Source organism: Phalangium opilio, unplaced genomic scaffold (assembly GCF_054372755.1).
Source record: "Phalangium opilio isolate 3A_F unplaced genomic scaffold, DU_Popi_V2 ptg000043l_1, whole genome shotgun sequence".
Taxonomy (NCBI): domain Eukaryota; kingdom Metazoa; phylum Arthropoda; class Arachnida; order Opiliones; family Phalangiidae; genus Phalangium; species Phalangium opilio.
The window spans coordinates 5,168,156-5,194,228 of NW_028324167.1; the positions used below are offsets into that span (position 1 = coordinate 5,168,156).

The 26,073-nt window shown below is 36.2% G+C and overlaps 2 protein-coding genes, 1 long non-coding RNA gene and 4 other non-coding genes across 9 annotated transcripts; 3 read left to right on the plus strand and 4 right to left on the minus strand.

Annotated features, from left to right (window-relative positions):
* The first annotated feature begins 1,560 nt into the window (after positions 1-1,560).
* On the plus strand, positions 1,561-3,005 carry LOC149677883 (uncharacterized). 3 transcript variants are annotated; one of them, XM_089837311.1, is made up of 4 exons: positions 1,561-1,762; positions 1,823-2,153; positions 2,516-2,658; positions 2,732-3,005. In XM_089837311.1, the coding sequence occupies exons 1-4, from the start codon at positions 1,591-1,593 to the stop codon at positions 2,773-2,775; spliced, it is 690 nt and encodes a 229-aa protein (XP_089693437.1). In that variant the 5' UTR covers positions 1,561-1,590; the 3' UTR covers positions 2,776-3,005. The 3 variants fall into 3 exon arrangements, 2 of the variants coding, with proteins under 2 accessions (XP_089693437.1, XP_089693438.1); XR_016366377.1 differs by having other exon boundaries at positions 1,845-3,005; XM_089837312.1 differs by having other exon boundaries at positions 1,823-3,005.
* Positions 3,006-16,699: 13,694 nt separating this feature from the next.
* On the plus strand, positions 16,700-18,697 carry LOC149677884 (uncharacterized). Its single transcript, XM_089837401.1, has 4 exons — positions 16,700-16,703; positions 17,278-18,124; positions 18,265-18,453; positions 18,577-18,697. Exons 1-4 carry the CDS (start codon positions 16,700-16,702, stop codon positions 18,695-18,697), a joined length of 1,161 nt encoding a protein of 386 aa, XP_089693527.1.
* An 876-nt stretch (positions 18,698-19,573) lies between these two features.
* TRNAP-AGG (transfer RNA proline (anticodon AGG)) lies at positions 19,574-19,645 on the minus strand. The gene has a single exon. It is a non-coding gene; the product is annotated as a tRNA-Pro (tRNA).
* Positions 19,646-19,731: 86 nt separating this feature from the next.
* TRNAH-AUG (transfer RNA histidin (anticodon AUG)) lies at positions 19,732-19,803 on the minus strand. The gene has a single exon. It is a non-coding gene; the product is annotated as a tRNA-His (tRNA).
* Positions 19,804-20,049: 246 nt separating this feature from the next.
* TRNAP-AGG (transfer RNA proline (anticodon AGG)) lies at positions 20,050-20,121 on the minus strand. Its single transcript has one exon. It is a non-coding gene; the product is annotated as a tRNA-Pro (tRNA).
* Positions 20,122-20,531: 410 nt separating this feature from the next.
* On the minus strand, positions 20,532-20,603 carry TRNAP-AGG (transfer RNA proline (anticodon AGG)). Its single transcript has one exon. It is a non-coding gene; the product is annotated as a tRNA-Pro (tRNA).
* Positions 20,604-25,358: 4,755 nt separating this feature from the next.
* On the plus strand, positions 25,359-26,035 carry LOC149677889 (uncharacterized). The gene is made up of 3 exons (XR_016366435.1): positions 25,359-25,408; positions 25,616-25,806; positions 25,930-26,035. It is a non-coding gene; the product is annotated as an uncharacterized LOC149677889 (long non-coding RNA).
* Positions 26,036-26,073: the final 38 nt, after the last annotated feature.

Below are 26,073 nucleotides of genomic sequence, written 5' to 3' on the forward strand. Positions count from 1 at the left end.
CCGAATACCAAAAAGTTTCCTTATCAAAATACCGAATCGAATAGTTTATCCCAAATCGAATACCGAATATTTAGGCCTTGGTAAATTTTTTACTTCGAGATTAATCGTGAGTAGTTCAGCCTATTATTCGCAAATAGTTAACCCTAATACTCGTGAATACTAGGCCAACTATTCGCAATTAACTGGGTGTAACCCCAATACTCGCGAATAGTTAATACCAAGCAAGGAGAAAAACATTTAGAAGCTCCTATATCCCTGTTTGTCGCCAAGTATTTTTTAAAATTTTCCTAGACACTTGCTGGTTGTTTTTGATGGGAGACAAATAAAATTGGGATGATTTTTTAAAATAAGGTGGGTCTTTCTAGTGCTAAGGACCTAAATTTTTGGTAGTCGAACTTTAACCGAATAGTCATTTCGGTATTCGATATCCGTATCGAATAGTGAAAATGGGCTTATCGAATACCAAATCGAATTATACGGTTCGGTATATATTCGATCGAATTATTCGATTGAAACGGTTAACCGCACACCTCTACAAATAAGGATCATTACATTTATGGAGCTATTAGATATTTTCTACAAGTAATTCTAATTGCTACTATTGTATTCAAATTCTTGTACAAAAAACTAGCTATTCTGCTTTTTCGTTTTGCCGCTCTTTAGAGCTGGAAAACGATTGTTCCGCCCTCTGCTGGTCGGCTGGCTGGAAATGTTGTGACCTGATGAATTTTGTCATAAATGAACATTTCGAATTTTAAATTTCCCGCGAATTTTCAACTTGAAATTCATCCGTAGTCCACGTTACACCTCATAGGTGGCGTAACGTATTTTATTTCAATTGAAATTATTTTTCCGTCGGTGCGGGGCCTCGAACCTGCGATGTGCCGATCCATACTAGACGCCAGTGAAGGCGCCTGAATCCGTGACTCAACCAACTGACCCACGCTCGCTTAGTACAAAACCCGAGTTAAGTTAGACTGTAGAGTAGAGAGAGGTAGAAGCGAGCGGGTAGAAGGATGTGGATCCCCTACCCACCCACCCTCCCCTTCCCGGCGCGCGCCAACCAGCTGCAGCTGGATTTTGTAAGTGGGAGAGGAGAGAGAGTAGAGAGAATTTTCCGTAGACTGCCTGCGCTCGCCAATAATTTTTTGCAATGTGATTTAAATCAACAATGAAACATACTCATTTAAAGGTAAATAATTATAATTAGCTAATATGATTATTATATTGAAAAATAAATTATATTATTTAAGTAATAAATTTAACGATAGTTGTTGAGAGATTCAATAGAGGGCAACATGAGATGTCATAAATATTAGTTTGTTGTCTCTCTGCCTCCTATTGCAAGGTCCAAGGCTTAACGGATGATCGATGATTAGATAGTTTAATCAGGTGTTTAAATGTAACTTAATCCCGGCGATACCATGATTAATGACAAACGCAATCAACATACTCACGGTTTAATTAAAGTTAATTAAATTGAATTGCTCAAAGATAATTATAAAATTAAATCAACAACTCAACTATCTGCTCAACGATAATTTCGATAGTTTTTGTCAGTTTTGCTGTTTATTTAAACGTAATTAAACAATGGTTAAATACTGCAGCGTGTATGGGTGTAAATTTCCACGCGACGTTAAATTGTCGAAACAATGGGATATAGCTTTAAAAATGGGTAAGCCACACACCAAGTCCATGGTTGTCTGCTCCCTTCATTTTAAATTAGAGGATTACCGCCTTCAACCGAAATATGAACATTCAGGTATGTTTTAAGCGTATAATATTAATTTAAAACCAATTATAATAAGAGTTAGTATTGTAGATAAGTTGAGTTACCCTCCCAGGCTTAGACCCTTGGCTGTTCCTTCCAAAAAACTCCCGTTAAGGAAACATGATCAACAAAAGTTCAAGGCTAATGGGAGATTGGAAAGACTGAAAAAAAGGAATCAGCTCTCACAATCTCCAACTTTGCATGCAAGTGAAACAGCTGAAATAAATGGACCAGCAGACGCAGAAATTCTAGCTGAAAGATTGGGGATTGATGCTGTTCAACAAACTACCGAGGAAACTACGACCGACAAATGCACCACTCCAAACCCCAATGATAAATCAGGGTTGCCACGGGTCAGGGAGAACCTGGAAAACCTGGAAAAGTCAGGGAATTTGAAAATGGGCCAAAAAGGTCAGGGAAAAGTCAGGGAATTTTATTTTAGTAGGTAAAATTTCTGGGGATAAGTCTTTATTGAAAGAGTAATGAAAGTTTCTCATCCTCTCTTAACACAGAAAACTCTAGAGCAATCCTAAAAAATGTCTAGAATTGTTTTTCAAAAGTTAATGCTCTCTAAAGAAATCTACCAGACTGTTATTTATAGTTAAAATGTTTCTTAATCGTTTTGGTGTGAAAAATACATTGGAAAACTTAAATGTAGAGACTTTATTTAATTATAAGCACTTAAAACGTGCTGTAAACATTTACACTTTCGGCCTAAAAGGTCAGGGAAAATCTCAGAAAAAGGTCAGGGAATTTGGTTTTGAATATTCCGTGGCAACCCTGTAAATGCATTATGGTCAACACCTTGGAAAATCATACATGTTATGTTAATGCTTCTAATGGAATATTGAATGCCACCTCTATAATTTCATTAACAGGATTACAAAGTACTGGTCTATTTGATGCGATCATTAAAAATATTAACAGTAAATTCATACCCCTTTTTCATGGACAAATAAGGTAGAGAGGGCCAAGAATGGGGGAAACTACGAGTCTCGAGATAGGGTATTTTTGACACTCATGAAACTAAAACTTGGCATTTGATTTCATTCACCGCTCTATCAGCTTTGTTTGGAATAAGTAAAGTTCAGACCTCAAATCATTTTAAATTAACTCTTACGCAGTTCCCAAGCTTGTTAAAACCCGTGAAAAAAAATGCAAATAAATAATGAACCAAGACTCCTGACATTTTGTAAAACAATTTTATTTAATAAATTTGTAAGATTCTATCACATTTTAAGGAACTTAAAAATATCTCTTCAGCCTTATTTGCGCCATTACATTCCGTCCTTTTTATTCCATTTCAAATAATTTGGAATGTAGTAATTAAAATAAGCAAAAAACCTTTTAAAATAAGTAATTTATAATCTTGGTAAAAGATTGATAATAAATTTTTGGTCTTTAGGCACATCAATAACAAAACAGTCATCTTCCAGTTTAGAATAAATTCCAAAATGACAAGTTTGAAGTCCTAAAGGGGCCAAACTAAGTTGCACTTGCCAATAATACATTTGTTAGGGTTTCAAAGAAAATGTTCCGTCCTTCTTGATTACGTAAGGAGTTTTCTTGAGGACTGTTTCTAAGTTTACTTTTTCACCAATGACTGGACACTTCATTTCGACCAAATTATCGTTGACTAGATCGTCAGGGGAACACCCCAAGAATGGATAAGAAGGGTTGACTTCAAAGCCAATCTTCGGTACTTTTAAATGAGACTTTTTTTAAAGCAACAAGTGTTTTTTTTTTCGTTTGTAATTCCATACTGTGTGAATTCATTTCCCTTAAAGTTTGACTGAAGAGCTTTTTGAATTTTTTCAGTAGGATCTTTTGGAAAATATGTGTAATACTCTAGCAATTTTGACAAGAGAGAGAGCAACAGGTACTAAACAAAACAAAACAGTATTACCAATTTTTATACTCATGTTATGACCAAGGCTTAAGAGTTTACATAACTAATCTGGTTAATATTAGGGTGATTAGGTTTTCAACACTTACCATTTTTGAAAATATTCTCTTCTGAAAATTGTGGTTCATTCATTGCAAGAAATTTCGAGTACTAATTTTCATTTGGCACTGAATTATAAGTTTAAACGTCCCGCTGATGCTACTACAGGTCTCAGGCCTGCCATTTTTTTCCCCTAGATCAAGCTTCGCGTTTTCTCCGGACGGTGGCACTAGTGAAACTTTTTTTTCGTTCTTGGCGCGGAATCTGAATTCAACAATAATCCAGTCCCGACCGACTCCCGTAGAGGTTTTCGAAATATTTCCACTTCCTTCCGACTCCGTTCCATTTCAGAGATAATATTCCCAAAGCCACCCAAAGCCAAATGGTTTATTTTACCCAACTCCAACTCCGACCAAAAATGAGGGAGTCCCTTGGCTTTCTATGGAGTTGGAGTTTTCCCAAAGCCTTTGCAGTCCTCTACTAGAGAGGCAGTTGGTGTTCGAATCTCCTACTAATCAGGGGAGTCAAAGTTCTTTCACTCCGATTTAAAACGTCGAGATTTTAAATCCTAAATATCAGTATTTTTTCGTCTTTTGTCTCGAAATATTTCTTTCGTGTGTTGTCAGCACGCTTAAAACTAGGTTATAGATTACCGCAAAATCACTCCAGTATAGGAACCAGGGTCGTGCTGAGAACCAAAGCTAGAACAAATTTTATATTGAATAAGCTGCCGTCGAACATAGGGAGTTGCCAATCCTGTAAGCCTGAGAAAAATTTCCTCACTAAGTTTTTACTTTCGCGAGTTTTAGAGGTTCGGAAAAGTATTGGTCCGACCCTGCCTGGCAGGCTGGGCGTCCCTTCAACCACATTTTTATTTATAAATTATTTCCTTACTAAGTTTTTACTTTCGCGCGTTTTAGAGGTTCGGAAAAGTATTGGTCCGACCCTAGCTGGCAAGCTGGGCCTCCCTTCAACCCCATTCTTAGTTCTAAAATTGTTTTATACTAAATTAAAATATATAAAATTGTTTTAAATTAACTTTTTTGGCACAAATATTATGAGATTTTTGTAAGTTTTTTCGGTTCCAGCTTCTCTGTTTAATTAACGCTTAGTACGTCATAAACAAAAAGAAATGAGGTTGTTTTTGGCGGTAATATATATCGGGCCTGCCTTCTATTCAGTACGATTTTCTCTGTTCTTTATCTCCACCATCCGTTTCCGTGTCCCGTCTAGCGTTGTTCTTTAGGGCTTATGCAAATTACTTCATTTCTATTGCGTTAAGTTTCAAGAGAACATGACTCGGGGCTAATTCTAAGTGCTTGTTGCATATTGCTAATAGCGTGCAATCAATGAATAATTTTAGTACCCAAACGCATCAATTATCCCACAAATATTAGGTTTGCAACAAAAATATCAAGAAAATTGTTCCAGTTCATAGGACAGAAGTTGATTATTTACTTGATTAATAATCTATAACCCAAAATCAAGCTAGATTATTTTTATTCATAATTGGAATGATATTTGATACTTAAAAGAATAAAAAATAACCGTAAAGTATATATGCCGGGGTCACCTTACAATAAATTTAGCTAGCCAAGGCAAAACGTTAATATGGCCGGGGCCATCTTGTTTATTTCTTAGCCTTTTTGGACGCTTACTCTGTACCAAACCGAAATAGAGCTCGGGATCATCTATCTATTATCCACGTCATTTTATCTTTATCCGTACTCGAAAATTATCCACAGAACTTCTACGTTAACTTGTTTAGTCCCATTATATCCACAACGTTTTTATTATAAATAATCGTTTATCCACCAATTTCTGGATAATGGATAGACAATTCTAAGCTCAAACCGTCAGTACTGATTAGGCCTTGGGCAGTTAGTAGTAGCGTTGTAGTTTCTAAAATGTTCTCGGTAAGATCATTTTCTAGCAAAACCCAAAAATCTACAGCTTTAATAGTCTTCATTATATTTTCCTTAAACATATACTGCTTAAATGGATCCAAATTTTGTTAGTTAAGCAAAATCCATGGCCGACTGTCTCTATCATTAGATGAATTACTAATATCGTATCTTGTGTCAATAATGTAGTATTAAGAGGCATTTTGTAGTAAAGTTTCTTATACTATCTGTTGTAATTTTAGAAAACTTGAAAAAATTATTTTAATCAAATGATTTAGTATAAAAATCGAGTAATTTTTAACTTAATTTAAATCAAATCAACCTGCCAATGACCTTCACTCGCTTTCCTGATAGACGCTTCTATATTTTTGTCATCACGGGAAGCATAAACATGTATATTAACTTACGAAAAGTATAAAAGAATAAATTTCTTACTATAACCCAATAGATGCTACATAACTACTAGATACTTTACTCCTACGCTTCAAGGAGAACAATGTATAGATAGTGGAACTATAGATATGTATAATTACTATGGCATTGCGTATACCCAACTAGGCGCAAAAGCCGGTCAGCCCTCCACCCGCAGATTTGAGGTCACCCCAAATCGAGTATAGTTAGGTCACGTTGGCAAAAGGAACTATATCATATCTTTCCGGAGAACCCTGAGTGGTGGATTTGAAAATCCCTAATTCTCACCTCAAAACATAAAAATCACGAAATCTTAACCTAAAATCCTGAAATCTCATCCTAAAATAAGTTAATTTCAAAAACTACAAATTTAAACTGCGGAAGAGAAATACTAAATCTGCAAAATATCTAGCAAAAAGACAAAATCGCGAAATCTCATTAAGAAAAAACCCCTCAAATTCGTCTTGGAAATCTTGAAACCTTTTGCAAAATCTCTTTCAAAGTTGAAAATCTGATTCTAAGTATCATTCTAAATCTTAAAATGTCGGACAAGATGTCAAGAAAACTCAAGATTTTAAAGACCTCAGTCAAAATTTCAAAATCAGAGTGAAAACCTCAAAATCTCGATCTAAGCTGATAAGGTACTGTGTCTTTATCTTCTACATATGAAATGTTTGAGCGACGCTTTCTATTTCCTAGTGACAGTATATATACATTCCTGATAATAATCAGCGCAAGGAATGATTGACATGTGAATTCCCTTCCATTAGACCGTTACTTACCCCAGTGTAAAATATTCCGAAAATTCTTTTGGTTTTCCATAGAATACTGAACGTTCCACTGGAATTATTAATATTTCGCTAAGTAGTTTGGATTTTGAAGAGTAAAAACCACCTTTTTCGTAAAGACTTTGCAAATATCGCTCATTTGGCTCGCTCATAGCGCATTGCATGGCGAAATTCAATAAAAAGTCACTAAGCATCAACGCCTTGCCCTTTATTATATCTTCGTAAAAATATATGGACATAAGATCAGAGGCGTGAAATAGGTTCTCTTGTACAGCATTTTGGAACCATTTGTGCCGTCTTGAATCGGTTTTAACCTAATTTAAAATGTAAAATTATAAAAAGAAATAACTTAAGAAAAGTATGTAGTACATGGAGACGTTTATGAATTCAATCTTGGGAAGAGTACGACTTACAACGTATTACAAACAATCTCTAAGCAAGATTGTTTCCGATCACAGCGCCCTCTTGGGGCTACAGGCCTTTTATCGTACCAGCAGTGGCGAGGGGTCAGACATTGGTCAAAATCCAGTCCAGTTCGTTAGAACTATCTTTAAAATCTCTTAATCCTAAAAATCTCTCCTCAAAATCAAAAAATCCCAAAAATTCTCTTTTAAGTCTAAAATCCCGAAATCTCACTTCATAATCTAAAAATCACGAAACCTCAGCTTTAAAATCTAAAACCTCGAAATCGTAACCTAAAATCCTGAAATTTCACCTCAAAATCTAGAAATAATCTCGGATTAAATTCTCATTGTTTCTAAATCTCAAAATTCCCTTTGAATCTCGGAAGTGTAATACTAAATCTGGAAATATCCTGCAATTTACAAATCCCGAAGATTCATTATAAAAATTCGAAATCTTCTTCAAAATCTCAAAATCTTCTTCAAAATCAGAGCTACAAGTCTCTACTCATTCTACAACACACTTCCTTGTGCTCGAACTACATTTCTTTAAAAACGAATAATATTCGTTTAAACGAGTACTCGATTCGGATTTCGAATAGGAGATTTACTATTCGATTCGTATTCGATTCGGTTTCAAAAACCACTATTCGCACAGCCCTAACACTAGCGTATTCCCCCGGTATTAGCTCTTAGGAGGTCCAGTGTAATACCTCGTCTTTAGGAGAGGTAAAAAGTAACCCCGAGTTTATTTCCGCGTTATACCGCATAATATACTTTCCATCGTACACCCGCATAAAGACTAGATTACAGGGTGGTGTTTACCCCTCGTCAAATTGTCAGTGTAGAGTAATACTTTTGCAAACGCCTTCTATGATGTCGTGTGCAAAAATAAAAAGGTTGAGAAAAAGCACCAATGAAAGTTGTCAACATGAATATGAATAACTACTAAAATAATATATTTCTTATTATAAACCAATAAGCCTGATCAATGTAAAAAAGGAGGTAGGCAACCCTCAATATCGGGACATATAAGGGGGTTGACCCCTGCGCACTCTCTGGACCCAAAGCGCCTAGAAGAATTTATAGATTGTGGAACCATGGATATGTATAAATACTAAAGTATAATGTATTCCAAACTAAAACAATAAACCTGGGCACCAAAGAGCTAGTTGACGAGGGTAAAACAGAACTATAGCCGCGTTTACACGAGACACTTTGAAACCGTTTTAAACCGTTTAGGAAAGTACAAAAAGGAATTTCATGCCGTTAAAAGCAGAGATCTTTCACGATAAAATGCAAATATTGTTTTTCAAAAAAGATTAGGCCTTTCTAAAACGGTTGAAAACGGTTCCAAAGTGTCTCGTGTAAACGCGGCTATAGTCTCTCTGGAGAGTCCTGAATGGTGGGTTTGAAATTTGGAAAATGCATATCCCTCTCACTCAGACACTTATAAAGTTGGGATGTTAGAAGTAATATTTTTTCTCTGCTGAATGGGCGCCTAAGTGAAATGCCTTGCGAAACATTAGAGATGGGAATCAATAATAGTGAGTATTTTTACATATCCAAGCTCCCAGTTTGTAGGTTTATTTTATTTTTATTTGTCCTAGGTATTTTCCAAAATTAAACTTTGGTTAAATGATATACTGGAACTACTTTATCTTTCCCAATTTTGTAGAAAATCATACATAAAACCTTTCATCATCACACACGGTTCTACCTTCGTTTGACTTATTAAGTCCTCCAAATTGTCGATATAACCGAAACTTTCAAGATAAAATTCAGATTTTAAAAAACAGCCCAAGTAGCAAAGGAAGAAAGTGAGCGACATGAACCACGTGAATAGAAGAATTTTGACACTTGGTAGATCTACCCAAGAGTTCAGAGCTAAAATTGGAAAATTGCCATTAATGCAAAACTGTTTCAATATGATGACGGTCGTTAACAACTTGTACGGAAGAGTTTTTTGAGATTTCTCTCTCAAACTTATTTTTGCATTATGCAAAATGTATTACCTTTGAGAACAGAAGATTAACTTTATGAACGGCAATGGTTTAAAAACAAAGATCTTAAGGCGCAAGAAGTTCTATTGTTTTTGTTTTAAAAACGCAAGCCCTTTAAAATGAATTCATGGACAAAATCCCGACTGGTTATAAATCTCAACGGGAAATATCTCGACAACGAAGATCCCGACATCGAAAACCCGTTTCAAAAATGCAAAGACTTTATTAAGAGTACATTAAAAGAGATTAAATTTGAAGGCCAAAAATGTGTGTAACAACCACAGGTCACGAAATGTCGATAAGTTTCTTCGAACGCCTGTGCATGGGATCTCGAAGTCACTCATATCAGTTTGAGGGGATAGACTGGAATTGAGAATATTCAGCTGTCGAAGGGCTTCTTTGTAGGTTGGACTGTCCCTTTTTGGGCACCAGGAAGTAAACCAATGCCACGATCGTTGATGACGCGGTAATCATTGGCAAAAATATGTGAAAATAAGTTTGGGCATATCTTGAAGGTACAGTCGACGAACCAATGTTAGTTTCTAGACAGTGACCTCAAGTAATCCCCAGAGATGTCAAAATATGCAAAAAAAGGTCTGATCTACATTTATAGCCTTTTAATTTTTTTAATTTAATTTATAACTTGTACTGATTTTTTAACGACTATTTACGAAGAAAATTACTATTTACACACAAATTTGATATTTAATCTCTTTTAATGTATTTTGAAAAAAGTAAATGGATTTTCGGTGTCTGGATATTTGGGGTCGGAAATTTTTTTCACGTCTGGATTTTTAACCTGTCAGAATTTTTTTCGTCAAGACTTTGGTGCCGAGACTGTTTGTGTCAGGATTATTTCCAGACACCATAAAAGGTATTCTATTTGCTAACTAATCACTTTAATTGAAAACTATGACTATAACAGGGATTTCCAGTGCAAAATGTCCGGTGCCGACTAGTACAGACTCTTTTTGCTGTAGTTAATTTTCATAGCCTTGTTAAATACGGGAGTCACAGCCACAGGAACTTACGTTCGAAGAAGATGAGTGAAAACAGGTCAAATACATTCCACAAAAAGGATTTCACGATTATTATTATGCTTAGAAAATGGGGGTTACAATCAATCGATTTCTTAGGATGGGGCGCCATCTAGGTTGTGTTTGGAATAGGCGGGAATTACGAATATAGCAATACTCTCCCGTGAGATTAAAACCCAGTGACTGTATGAGTCTTAAGATAATGTGAGGGTTTAACAATAAAATTCGAAGATCATTGGCAACTTTTAATATTGCGCTATGCATTTGTAACAGTTTGGTTGAGCTTAATGAGGTAGATTGTAATTCAGATTTAACTTCGTTTAAGTCACTATTTTATAATGTCCTTTATGAGGTTATTGTTATTGTGGTGAAAAGTTTCTTTAAAGTCATTATTTATACTGTCATTTATGAGGTTATTGTTATTATGGTGAAAAGTTTGTTTAAACTCATTATTTATACTGTCCTTCATGAGGTTATTGCTATTATGGAGAAAACTTGGTTTAGCTGCTGTCTCATAGGTTGAGCCTTTCAGGCGCTCGTCTGTTTCGGAGTGGGCGGAGGCGAATTGGTGTCGCGGATGTGGTGGTGGTCCTTCGGACCAGTGACCCTCGCATTAATTATTATTTTACCGGTCCCACTAAAAATTAAATTTCTAAAATGGTGAGAATAAAAAGCACGTAAAGACACAAAAGTAAAGAAGCTGAAAATTCTAATTGAATTTGAATTTTTTACTGTAGGAAAAAGTAGCATATAACAATCCATAACAGTTAACTTTTATTTCTTATCACAATTTTTCAACTAGTTGCCACTAAATATCAATCAACATGTCTAATGATATTTGAAGTTCTTAATCCTTTTCTGAACTATCCTTATTCCTTATTGCATTTTACATAAATTCGGTGGCAATATCTTCTCTCGCTATCAGTAAGCCAGATCAAAATCTTGTAATGTGACCATACACTACTGACAACTAGTACTGGCTATGGTCTAGACTGTCGACTACAAGAGACTCATTCTAGAGTATAGACGCTAGACAAGATCAATAGTCAATAGAATACAAAACTTTTGTAAGGAAGTTGTAGCCAAGGAGTACTATCTACCTAGGAGTAGAATTGGTAGAAAATGTGTTGAGCTAGAAAAATTCTAATAAGGAACCCCGAATTTATAAACTGGTCCCACCGTCTATTTTTTCCAAAAACCATAATTAATAAAGTGCTCCCTGATACCACTGACCCCAACTTCTGGAATATATAAACTGGTCCGAGCAATTAATAAACTGGTTTGGGACTTGTAAACCTGTCTTATTTCCTACCCTGTAGTGACGAGCCCATGGAAACAATAAAGATGGCTGCGAGCTACACGGACGCTCAGGAGGTTTAAGCCTCGGTCTTTAGTTTATCGGGGAGACGGGGACTCGGGGTCCGAGTAACGGGAGTTTCTGAAGCGTTTGCAAATCTTATTTAAATTTATATTTTTATTATTATGTAACCGATTTATATTACTGAACGAATTGTACCTTATACTGTAGCAGACCACCCTAAAAGTTAGGCCAAGGTTTTTCAACTGTTGCTGATATTTAACTAGTTATGCCACCGCATGGATATTTTAAAATCCTTTCCTAACATTAGAATAAGGTACACACTTCGGCGTATGAGCCTGAGGTTAGGAAAAAACATTGCTTTGGTGACGATGGCCTAGGTTGCCAAACTAACAAAAAACTCTTGGCAACAGAGCAAAGTTTAAGGAAGACAAAATAGTAAAATATTGCTAGTCCATTCTTAAACAAAATTATATGTTCTTTCTGGACTGGTACAGTTTTACTACCCCCATTATAGGAAAGGCCTATTAATAATTATCTTAATGTTCTTTTTATTGATGATTTTATGTTGTAAATTGTCCATGCCTATTAATAATTATCTTAATGTTCTTTTTATTGATGAGCTTAAGTTGTAAATTTTTAATTTGATACTTTCATAGTAACTTTAATTAAACCTTCAACACCTTGATTTAACTTTTCATTTATAATCCTTATTTAATTTAAGGATGATGTCAGTTTGTAAGTCTCGTTAATTTAATTCCCCCTTTCCCACAGAGAGGGTCTGAAAATTTAAATCACTTGGCAGAGACTGGAGGTCTTCAACATTCAGTGACAGACTCTGAATCTCAATGGGCATTTAAAAACCTGCATAAATTTAAATTGAAATTCCAAATAATAATTAAATACTTTTTGATTGATACGTTGATATTAACGTAATCAATCCTTGAATACTCTATTGGTACTATCAACACCATCGTTAAATTTATTACTTAAATAATATAATTTTTTTAAATATAATAATCAAATTAGCGACTTATAATTAGTTAACTTTAAATGAGTATGTTTCATTGATTAAAATTACATTTCTAAAAATTGTTAGGTTGATAGCACTTTCATGTTTCATGTAGAAATTTCATATTTCCGTGGATGGAGAGATGAACACGTTGATTCCGTTTGTCGTTGATTGAAATTAGATTCATTTTGATCATAAATTTCATTTTATATTTTGAGTTGTTGATTTTATGAGATTGTTGATTTTATTTTTATAATTATCACTTACGTAACTGTTATTAGTCGATGAACCCAGCGAGAGTGGAAACTGCCAAAATGATTAGTTGATTCCGTTTGTCGTTGATTGAAATTAGTTTCAATTTGATCATAAATTTCATTTTATATCTTTGAGTTGTTGATTTTATTTTTATAATTATCACTTACGTAACTGTTATTAGTAGATGAACCCAGCGAGAGTGGAAACTGCCAAAATGATTAGTTGATTCCGTTTGTCGTTGATTGAAATTAGTTTAAATTTGATCATAAATTTCATTTTATATCTTTGAGTTGTTGATTTTATTTTTATTATTATCACTTACGTAACTGTTGTTAGTAGATGAACCCAGCGAGAGCGGAAACTGCCAAAATTATTAGTTAATTTTGCAATGAATCTGCAATTTAATTCTGCAAAAATCTACCTATTATTTTATGTCAGTTCCGTTAAGTGATCATTTAATTTTAAACTTGCCAAACAAATAGTGAGCTATGGTACCTCCGTCCCAAACTAGTTATAGTTTTAAAACGCTGACTCGAGTTTCATTTTGTTAATACATTTAATTTTATTAGAAAATCAACCTCCCTAACTTTTAAGCAGACGAGTCTTAAAAAACGATATCATTGGTGAAATTAGAAAACTCTCTCTGCTTATCGCGCCTTCAGTCGGGGAGAACTTTAATTTCTTTTTTGATTAATATGATAATATTAATTGTAATGTTTATGTGCCCAAGTAGAAATCGAATCTTGCCTAGGATTAAAAAGATTTATTATAATTATAAATTGCAAAAAAAATTGCAAGCAACACAGCGCTAAAGGCAGTCTGGCGCGCGTGCGAAGTCTGTCTGTCTCTCGGATCTCTCCTCCTCGAGCGCGATACAATATATATTCGACAGCATCCAGTGGCTAGCGTCGGGGAGGTGGGGAGGGGGGTCCATATCTAAAGCCAGACAGCTCTCTCTCTCGTCTCGTGGCGGGCGTCGGGGAGGTGGGGGGTCCATATCGTTGTACCTCTCTCTTCTCTTCTCTTCACTATAATTTATCTCGCTCTATATTACAAGCAAGCGTGGCTTGGTGGTAACGCGCGCGGGCGGGCGTCTTCACTGACGTTTCGTATGGATTGGGACATCGCAGGTTCGAAGCCCGGCACGGACAGAAAAATAATTTCAATTGAAATTAAATACGTTACGCCACCTATGAGGTGTAACGTGAACTACGGATGAATTTGGAGTCGAAAATTCGCGGGAAATTTGAAATTCAAAAAGTTTATTTATGACGAAACTTATTATGCGGTTACACCAAATCCAGCCAGCCGTCCAGCCAACTGAGGTCGGAACAATACTTTCGCTGCGCTAAAGAGCGCAAAAGTAAAAACACTGAACAATACTTTTAATGATTTAAACTGTGCCCAGCGGTATTTATACTCTATCGTTTGAAAAAATATCTCATCGAAAAGATGAATACACGAAAAAAATAATGAATACCAAAGAATTCATTGCGGAATTGAGTGAATTCGTGCGCATTCTTAAAGAATTCGAGCTCATTTTTCTGAATTCAAATGAATTCATGCTAATTGTCGCGAATACAATTGAATTCATTGACACTGTTGGGAATACGCTGGAATTCATAAGAATTCACAAAATTTTTTCGGAGAATTCAGTAAATTTGCGAAACATTTTTTTGAATTCATAAAGTTTGATCAGGAATTTCGCATGAATTCATGAAATTTTTTGGGAATTCACTTGAATTCAAAGGGCAGTTCTTGATTCGTTTGAATTCACTTGAATACATGGAATATTTCGTGGAATTCAGAAGTTTGTTTTTGGAATTCACGTGGAATTCAGCCAGTGATGTACACCGAATTCACGAGTTAGAAGCCCCTCGGCCATTTCCCTTTAGTCAGGTGGCATAAGACAGGTATATAGATATACCTATAAAGTCCATCGTGGTAGGCGCGCGTTTTGCCTTTTCGTGGAAATCGGTCACGTGTTCTTCATTTCGGAGAACTGCAGGTGTGAATAAAATAAGAAAAATAGCTACCACGGCGCAAGGCGCGAACTTACTTTACTTGCTTGTTTGAATCACATGATTCAAATCAGTAAACACACGGTTCATTCTCCTTAATTGTGGATACTAAACTTGGCCAGCAACGAGGGAAAACTTCAAAGCCGCTTTGAATTAACAAGAGGATCACGTTGTCCTTTAAGGTAAGTCTGTATAAAGTATTTAATATATTTAATAGTATAATTTTAGGGTAAGGCAATTATCACAGAAATTGTGCAGTCTCAGTAAAATCCTTTTATTTAAGCAAGAAGTTATATCAGTATCTCAGAGAGAAGGTGCCATAGTCCCAGTCCCCCTTTCAAAATACAAGAGGGGACGGAAAAGGAGGTGCCGGGCTATTTCGCCTCTCCTCAGTCGGAAAATATGACTGTAATTTTCGTCACTCGCGTCGTCGCGCTGACGTGAGTTTTCAAGAACCAATGAGATGCTGGTTGTAATTTAGAGACGGGGATTAACTCCGGACCTACGTTTGGACTGGAGATAAAGTTGGAAATCTGGCGAATTTATACCTTCTCTCTGAGATACTAGATATACCTTCTTGATTTAAGTTAATATCACTGTTTAGAAAAGCAAACAAAGTAAAGGTATTTCTTTACTTTTAACGAGGTGTATTAGTATTGATTATGACGTCAGTGCCTAGTCTTAACATTACTGCCGACCTTCAGAGTATACGGCCATGATTGTTAGAGTTTGATTATTTATTAAGAACTTAATTTTTTTTACTCTATAAATTGGTGATTTCACATCAGGCCATCCGAGAGAGCTATATTGAAATTGTTTAACCAATGTTTAGTTACTTTCATTATAGTACTCGCATTTAATAGCATTAAAATCATAAAGCTAAAGTAGAAAAGCGCGCCTACAAGAAGAACACGAGGTGTCTTCTCGAGGGGTTCCTCGCGCCTATAAGATTTCGTAGCTTCGATTTATAATGACACATCATGAAATTAGATTTTAAATGAGATCTGTAAGTTTCGAAAAATCAACTCCGAAAGGGTATACTAGTAAGATGTCATTCCACAATTTCTTCGCATATACTCAAATGCAGTGAAAGATAGAGAGCAGCCGCTTCTCATTTTAAAGTGAGGGTGAAGAGGAAAATCAAGTGATTCTTTTTCATGGATTTTTCTATTAATTACAAGTCACTTCTGAATGGTTAATCATTTAGGAAGTATTTCCAAATGATTTTAGAAATCAAAATATATTCAGATTTTACAGATAAATATAAAGCACCTTCTCCAAACAATCATTTTTCCAGCAAACAAAATAGTTGTGGCATGTTCTTATCTAGCGCTATAATAGCATGACACGAATGTTTTGTTCGCTGGGAAGTGAGGGTGTTGTATGATTGTTTGGAGGGGCTGCGTAAATACTTACGGATTGATTAACCATGCAATTAATAATAGAAGAATCTATAAAAAATTGGCTTGATTTCCTCTTCACCCTCCCTTCAAACAATTGCAAATTGTTTCGTGGAACTAGAAGCTGGCAGTCTATTATCTCTCTGACAGTCAATCTAAAGAATTAAAGAGGTAACGCGATCAATGGTCAAGGCATACATATATTTTTTATTATGCTTAGAAGGTCCCAGAAAAATATGAACATACAAATTTTTACCTAAAATGAGTTTAAAATTTCTCATACTTTAAGAATTGACCATTCTAAGAATGTGAACAAATTTCTAAACAAAAAAGTTCAGTATTTACTTTAGAGAAAGAACTCAAGTTGGGTGATTTACCGAATTCTTCCTCTTTCAAACGCTTCCATGTTATAAATTTATAAGATCCGATAAGTATGCGTCAGTATAAGTCAATGTTGTAATCTCATCGAGGGGATATTCACTAAAACTCTCTGTTTTTATTATTCCCGGGATACTACAATTATAGCATAAGTAAATTGTACGGGTAATAATTTATGACTCATTAGGGTAGGTTATAGAGGGGCTATTCACTCATTAGGGTAGGGCTTGGCGGGGCTATTCACTCATTGGGGTAGCGCATCGAGGGGTTACTCACTCAAATTTTCTGTACGCCTGTTAAGTTCAGTACGATGTGGCTACTATTACGAGCTCAGTTCTTGGGTCGTCTTGTTTTGTCAAAGAAAGAAACCCCTTTTTGTGTAGGCATACTTGAAAGCCTAAAAATAGAAGGCAAACTATTACTTTTACCCTAATTCCGAGTTTTCTTGTACAATTTTTGGAAACATCTTCAAGTTTTTGTCTTCCAAATTTCGAAATTATGACATGATTAATGACATTCCTATAAACGATGAACAGATTTATTAGACTACGAGTACTGCCTTAAATCAAATGAGCAATAATGCTGTACGGGTTTTACTTAAAATACGCGAGGTACATAAATGACCAACATCAGTCGCTCACGATATATCAACAGAAGTGGCCACCCTTTTATCAGAGGCCATTGAAATTAAAACGAGTAGCTCCACAGACGCTGGTGAAGATGTAGAAAGTTTTAATAACGTCATAAGAAATCCAGAAACATTACAGAAATATTGCTTAACAAATTTCAACATGATAGAACCAGTTGAATATAACCTTGGCGGAAATGCATTGCAAAAAATGCATACCTATCAATACGTTCCTATTTTGGATCTCTGGAAGTTATTGCTGTGCAAAACTGACGTATGGAATGAAGTGATGAACCCTGGTCCTAGTGATGACGTAGAAGATGGATCTATCTTTAAAAATCATTGGCTTTTTTCAAAGATAAAGCATGCGTTACATTTACATCTATACAAAAATGAAATTGAAGTGTCAAATCCAATTGGCGCTAAAAAATGTATTCACAAACTCAGTTTGACTTATATGACACTTGGCAACATTAACGCGAAATATCGAAGCAAACTTTCGAGCATATATCTAGTAGTCGCAGTCTTGGATCGCTCTCTTCGACAATATGGTTATGAGAAAGTTTACCAGCCTTTGATAGATGATCTGCTTATGCTGGAAACAGAAGGTATTACAGTTTCAAACCGTCCGCAAACTGTGACGTTCATAGGAACGGTATTAACCATAGCTGGAGACAATTTATCTAGTCATGGTCTAGCTGGTTTTATGAAGTCATTTTCAAAGGGCCGTGTGTGCAGATTTTGCATTGCTTCTAGTGAAGAAATAGGAAGGAAATTTAAAGAAAATCAGTATGTTTTGAGGACGGAAGAAGTTATTGATTTTAAAGTTCAAAACGTTGAGAAAAATCAGCTGTAAGCTACAATTTATGGAGTGAGGAACAAATGCTGTTTCAAACAACTTACTAATTTTCAAGTTTCCGAACTATTCCCCCAGATTCCATGCATGATTTAGACATTATAAATTAAAGAATTAAATCCTTAAATATGGACAGCGTAATTAAAGGGAAATCGAATATTTGCGGTTCTGCCTCACAAAAGCAGTGCTTTTTGCAACTTTTTTCATTACTGTATGGTGACTTAGTGGTTGAGGGTAACAAAATATGGGAATGCCTTCTAATACTTCAAGAGATTTCGGAATTGATTTGCGCCCCTGTTATCGAAAGGGCTTGGCTTCCTCATCTGTATAAAATAATAGAAGACTTACTTGTGTTAACTGCAGTGCTCGAGTTAAAAATTTTCACTTCTAAATTGCATTATCTTATCCACTACCCAAGTTTGATTTCTGAATTCGGACCTCTTATAAGGTTATGGTGCATGAGATACGAAGCGAAGCACCAGTATTTTAAGGAAATTATCAAACGGTGCAGAAACTACAAAAAAGTCCCTAAAACTGCAGCCAAACGGCATCAGTTCCTTCAGTGTTAAGAACTAAGTGGGTCTACTGGCTCGACACTGGATTTAGTTGATAGCGGCAAGTCGGTCAGATTAAAAACATCACAGTTGGCCGAAGAGCTCCGCAGTGAAATATTATCATATTTCGTCATCACTTCCCGTTAACGATTTGCAAAGACCTCTTCCAATCACGTATTCTTCAATTAAACGGCGTTAAATACGAACGGAATACCGTGATAGTCTTAGACCTCCTTCACAATGAAGATATTCCTTTATTTTTTAAAATGACTAACATCATACAGTGTTCTAATATATGGCTTCTCTGTGGAAGGATCTATGTTTCGAACCAGTTTAATAAGCACTACAACTCCTGCGAAGTTAGCGACGCACGAGAATGGAAAGTTATATTGCCTGGTGATGAACTAAATAGTTACTAGGCACTAGAAAATTACGAAAAAGAAGGAAAGCTATACATTCCACTTCGACACACCCTGTGCAAATGGACTTAAACTTCAATTTGACAAACACACAGTAAGGGACATTAATGAGAAAAAGGCAACTTAACTTAATAGACTAATTTACACGAGGAATAATTTAAAGGAGCTTAATGGGGTTGATTACAGGTTTTCATGTGTATTGAAACCAATAACTTTGTTTTATTATAGTCGAGTGCCTGTCTTTTATGAGTGAAAGTGTCTCCAAAGAAGGCATCGGCGGGGTAAAAAAAACAATTTGAAATACGTCTGAAGAACGTGACCAAGGAGAGGTGTGGTTAAAAGAAATTTAGAAAATCTCACCAAAACCTTGGCATCACGTGGTGCCTGTGTCGTATTTCAAATAATTTTTACCCTACCACCGTTACTTCTTTACAGTCCCTTTAAACTTCACTAGTTACTTCTGCAAATTGTCGGGTCCGTCCGGGATTTGAACCCGGGACCACTCGCACCCTAAGCGAGTATCACACCCCTAGACCAACGGACCATGTATGTTTCTGGAAAGCGCATGTTATGGACCTACCCTGTAATAAGTTGCATTCAAATTTTCACTAATTACTTCTGCGAAATGTCGGGTCCGTCCGGGATTTGAACCCGGGACCACTCGCACCATAAGCGAGTATCATACCCCTAGACCAACGGACCATGTATGGTTTGGAAAATGCTCATCTTATGGACCTACCCTGTAATAAGTTGCATTCAAATATTCACTAATTACTTCTGAAAAACGTCGGGTCCGTCCGGAATTTTGAACCCGCGACCACTTGCACCCTAAGCGAGTATCATACCCCTAGACCAACGGACCATGTATGTTTCTGGAAAGCGCATGTTATGGACCTACCGTGTAATAAGTTGCTTTCAAATATTCACTAATTACTTCTGCAAAATGTCGGGTCCGTCCGGGATTTGAACCCGGGACCATTCGCACCCTAAGCGAGTATCATACCCCTAGACCAACGGACCATGTATTTTTCTGAAAAATGCTCATAATATGGACCTTCCCTGTAATAAGTTGCTTTCAAATATTCACTAATTACTTCTGCAAAATGTCGGGTCTGTCCGGGATTTGAACCCGAGACCACTCGCACCCTAAACGAGTATCATACACCTAGATCAACGGAACACGTACGACACTGAAACATGCTAAACTCATAGCCCTACAATTTAACTAGTTGCATTTAAATAGTCAATAAATTATTTCTTCAAAAAGTAGCGTCCGTCCGGGATTTGAACCCGGGAACACTCGCACCCAAAGCGAGTATCATACCCCTAGACAGACGGACCATGAATGTTTCTGGAAAATGCTCATCTTATGGACCTACCCTGTAATAAGTTGCTTTCAAATATTCCCTAAATTACTTCTGCAAAATGTCGGGTCCGTCCGGGATTTGAACCCGGGACCACTCGCACCCTAAACGAGTATCATACCCCTAGACCAACGGACCATTTATAGTTTCTGGAAAATGCTCATCTTACTGACCTACCCTGTAATAAGTTGCTTTCAAATATTCACTAATTACTTCTGCAAAATGTCGGGTCCGTCGCACCCAAAGCGAGTATCATACCCCTAGACCAACGGACCATGTATTTTACTGGAAAATGCATTTTAGTCCTTATAGTGTCTGTCCTCTTTAAAGATTATTAAAAAAGCTAATTTCCAGCTCTCATTTGTTTTGGAATTCTGTATATAGTCTGCTCTGTTTTATGCTAGAAACATATCCTAATTCCTAACCAGTGTAACCAGGGTAACCAGGCTAACTCTAGGTTTTTTTTACTGTATTTACCGTGTGCGCTTCCCGTTTGAAGTAAAAAATGCCATATTTATTCAAATTATTAAGGTGTTGAAATAAAGATAGTGCTTTTCACCCATTGTAAAGATCTATAACTTCAAAATACTACTGGAAAGATGACAAAAAGTTTAATGTGTGGCAGTTAAAGAGTGGTGTTTACGTTAGCGCAGTTAATTCAACATTCTCATTTGAGGTATACAGGGTTTCATTATCTGTTAATATCACTAAAATGCTACTAATTGTGAAGGTGCGTGATATAATTCCTGAAACTCAACCAACGTAGAAGACCAGAGGACCAGATCCTTCTTTAAAACAATTTCAATACTATTGAACAGTCAGTATATAACGTTAATCATTTTATAAACTATTTGTTACCAACAGTGGATTTTGTTAATTCATAAATATAACAGTGCTGCTGGTTAATCCAGGAGGACAGTGTCGTTTTGTAATTTAATTAGTCAAATAATTTCCATGTTTACATCTGCGCAGATTTTTCAAACGTAATCACGTGGGAAACGGAGGGTTACGTTTCTCACCATTTCCACAGTTCACATTGCCGTTTGTTTATTTGTCTAAATTGCTATGAATTGTTTACGTATTTAATTTAATTACTGGTATTCAAGCCAAAGTTGCTAAACTATAGAATCACATCATTCATTAACATATGTCATAGATGATCTTTTTGTTACCGCAAATTTAGCACGGGGTGTTATAAAAATTGAACGCAATGTGTTGGCAAGAATGAAAAACTCTTCTGAACTTAAATCTTAACGCAAATGCACAGAAGAACGTACAAACGATGCGATGACTAAAACCAGCACCATATTCTGACGGCGCGCGTCGGGAAAATTTTCCTCCGCCAATGATATAAATGCGGTCGAAGCAAGGCCTTAAATAAGCGGTCTTTCGAACTACAACCATGCTCGATTTGTTTACTTTCTGTTAGGCCTAATACCCCCTTTTAAACACCCCCATATATCTCTCTCCCGCCACTTTGTTTCTCGTGTTATCTCGGAAAAATCCATGAGAAATAAGATAACGGAACCAAAAAACCTTTATTGCTGCGCTTTCTTTAAAATTAGTAAATAATTTTCGGACAAAAAAGAGTCAAGCAACTTTTGTGAATGAACGAAAGAAGCGCCGTCTGCCACTTTATCCGTTTCCCGCCTTTCTGATAGAGCGGCATTCCCGGGCCGGCTTTATGACACTTCAGTAATTCAGATCAGATCTGTTCATAAGATTAGCGCTTTCTACATATGAGACTCTGAACTGCGTAAATTCAAAGTTTAAGTGGGACAGCTATTCAGTAGTTTAAATAAGCTCAAAACAGGCTTTAGTAGTTACAAAACATACCAACTATTAAGTACTTATTATAGTTGGTTCCAATTTTAGTTGGAATGTACTATAATTAGGTTTACAAAACTAAATAAACATTTTGTAAAAATTAAATAATTATCACAGAATAAAGTCAAACAAAAAATAACCTGAGTAAATGCCTGACACTCTTATAACAATAATTAATAACTGTACTAATTATAATATAATTACATTTTTAAGGCTTAAATATTCTTTAATATTAAGATTTCTTAATAATTAGTGTATATAAACTGTAAAGATTATTTTTCTTACTTCTTTGACTAAAAAAATCTAATAGGAGTTTTTTTTCATGGCCCAAATGGTTGTTATTATGAAATATTTCCAAAAGTTCTGCTGTCTTATCTTTTGATGTGCCTATTAAAAAGGCATGAATATAAATTTTTGTCATAAAACTCTCAACACTTTCTTATCAAAACATCTCTTGAGTGTTGAGTAATTAATTACTTAATCAAGATCAATTCCTTTTAACCAAGATGAAAGATCCCCAATTTTTAATTCTACTCTCCTTGCTGACAGCCCCTCCTTCTAATTCGTCCTTTTCTAGCAAAATATCAGCAGCTTTAATGCATGATGAATATGCTCCATGGACGGTGAAATAGAATGTGGAATGGGTAGCTTCACCAGAAAATAATAAAACAGACTGTTCGAGAAATTTTAAATTTGAAACTCTAGACTTATGCAAGAGTAGCAGACAACAGGTGGCCGCCATTTCGGGATTGAATAAAAATTAACCCTTACTTTATGATGGTAAGGGTCAACATAGACTGGTTTCTCCAACATTTCAATTTCTTTTTGAGATCCTCTCAAACCAATAGACGTGTAAGATCCTTGTGTGTAAGGGTAAATAATTAAAAAAAATTATGATAAATATTTCTTAAGCCTTAACAATGGTATATAAGGATCTCTTAAGAACTTCCTTAAAGCATTGGTGCAAAATTCCCCTATTTCATCTTCACTTAATGTTTTTGCATACTCAGCTTCATCACCGGAAAGCCACGCGACTAATATTGTATCACTAATTTTTCTAAATGAGTAAATTTTCCGGAACCAATTTTCCTTAATGTCCGCCCTAGGTTCAGCCAGGGAGGAGAGACTTGAGAGGGAGTGTAATAGCGATTTCCACTGACTGCACTAGAGCACTCTAAGTGCACTCTCGGCGCGTTTTCGTCCGCCACTGGGAACACGAGTGCAACACGCGCCCAGAATCGCGTTTTCCACTGACCACAAAAACTGCCCGAGAACTGCTCTTTCGTGCTCTGAAAAATTCGACGGAGCGACGGTGCTCGAGTATGACGTAATGAAATTAAAATGGCGGACCACGCGGTATCTCATACAAGACAGGCTCTCGCTTATGCTTATATATTTCTGGAATCATATTCTGAAAGTTCTGAAGATGAAGAATACGAGGTTTTATCATTACTTTAAAGATATTACGCCTCGTCCTTAAACCAATAATTATATCAGAGACGTTGTCGATCATTACTCAAAATAGATTTTTTGTAAATTAATTGAAATGTTAAGTCTATTAATTGGTTTCAGCTCATTTGCGCCAAGATATACACACTTTATTACAATTTCGTCTCCGGCGCCAATTTTGATTATTCAGAGCGCGCTCGGACCTCTCGATCGTGTTTCACTGACGAAACTATTTTCTCCAAAACTCGCTGAGGGCAGTTACGTCATCCTAACCCTGAGAGCACTCTTTGGAGCAGTCAGTGGAAATCGCTATAAAAGTGAATAGGCGCGTTCTTTCGCTTCGTGGCTAAAATCGTCTCTCTCTGGCGCTGACTCAGGGACTCATGGCGGTGTCCGCGCGCATGCATCAAATTTAAAAACCGGCTTTGAACTAGAAGGGGAAGGTCGTGTTTGAATTTCTGCCATGGTTAACTATAAGAAGTGTTGTTTTTTAATTGTTCAAGCAACCCTAAGTATTAAACAAGACCCGACATGGTAAATTTCGTTTTCAAACCCTTTTCCAAACCAAAAACAAAGCTTGAAATTTATTGAAAGTGAATAGAAGCTAGTGGAAATCGGTCTTCCACTAGCTAATATCCATCTTTTACATTTTTCTATCTGGGTTTTTGGCTTTGGAAACGCGTGGAAGGATATTCCTTTCATATATTTTTAAGCGAATACCTTGAATCATTCCTACAACCGTTACAAAAACAATTTGGCATTTTTATTAAGCCTCGGTTTCCTCCCAACAGACGTTGATTGTTGGTTTAACAGAGTGAGTGGGGTAACAGTCGATAGAAGCGGAAGCTGGCGGCAGAGAGAATTTTTAAATTCTCTTTGCTGGCGGTAGTAAACGACGTCACTCGCGCCTGCGCGTTAGCTAAAATTGTGGAACGGAAATGAAAAATTCCTACCCCCACTTTCTTTCCCATTTGCCACTGCATGACGGTTTTTTAGCATTAGATCAAAACTCCCTCTAACGTTCCTTACTCCCTGGTTCAGCCTGGTTCCATAAAGTAACTATCTTTGATATATTTGGATTTAAAAAAGGTCTGTCAAACTCTTAAAAAATCTTGTTAACGGAGCCAAAACACAACTTTTTAATACTATCTAGTTTGTAACCTGCGGCCGTATTCTGCAGAAAAGTTAAGCTCCTCCTTCTGCCCTTGGCTCGCTGGTTGGACCGTCAACCAATGCCCTTGGCCTTTTAATTGGCTACGTCTACCGATGACGTTACATGCCTTGGCTCAGTGATTGGTGAAAATTCCGCGCAGACTCAGATGTAAACTATCAAATTATACACCAAATTTAAAATGTTGTTTCACAAACTGACAAATGAGTTACCGGTTAAACACCGGTTTTACTGGTTGCTTCGGTAACACTATGTGCTGAACGCACTTACAGCAGACGACATTTCAACACTTTCTATCAACCTCCCGACGATGATCAACGTGTCGAGTAAAGTGGTGAGTGTAATTTATGAAGGATTAATTAATTTATGAAGTATTCAACTAAAAATCCGATTTAAATAAAAACACACCATTTAATTTATTTCTTTTATTATTTATTACTTATTCAGATTGTGTGGCAACTGTGGATCGCACTATAGAAGGCACTGCAGTAAAAAGGTGAGAGGGCTGATCGCCCGTGGTAGCTGAATGGTTAAAGTCTTATTTGAGCAATTAGCATGACCGAAATCGCAAGAGCTACTCCATGATTCGTTCATGCTTTGTGGCAATAACAATTTCGCACTTACTATATTCTAATGGAATGGTGTCTTAATGAGCGAGATACACCCATACCCTTTAATCAATATTTATCTTTTCCTCTCTCAGACGAGGTATATCTTCCAACTGCTGACGAACAAGCTTATCCAGACACTGAGTGTCAAGCCATTTGCGCCTCTCAACTAAAACTGGAAGTCGCGGATCACCCGCTTAGCGCTTTACAACTGCAAGTCGATATAACTTATAAAACATAACCAGTAACCATATTTACACCTTCCCAATGAACATTTACTTGAAAGGTAAGCATTTCAGTATGCAACAATTGGTATAATCACCCCTTTGTTTCTCTTAATATGAATATGGTAAATCTGAAATAGGTCTAATGAATGACAATAGAATAGTTAAAGTTATATTTAAAATAGGTATGTGGTCATGAAGACTTCGGAGGATGTAAATTGCAATCATGCAACAGAAAGAAGCAATGAACTCTTGACAGTCAGAAATATGTAAAGTTTAATACACGTGGAAAACAAATTGCCGAATTTTTGGGTTTGAGAGCGTATCGG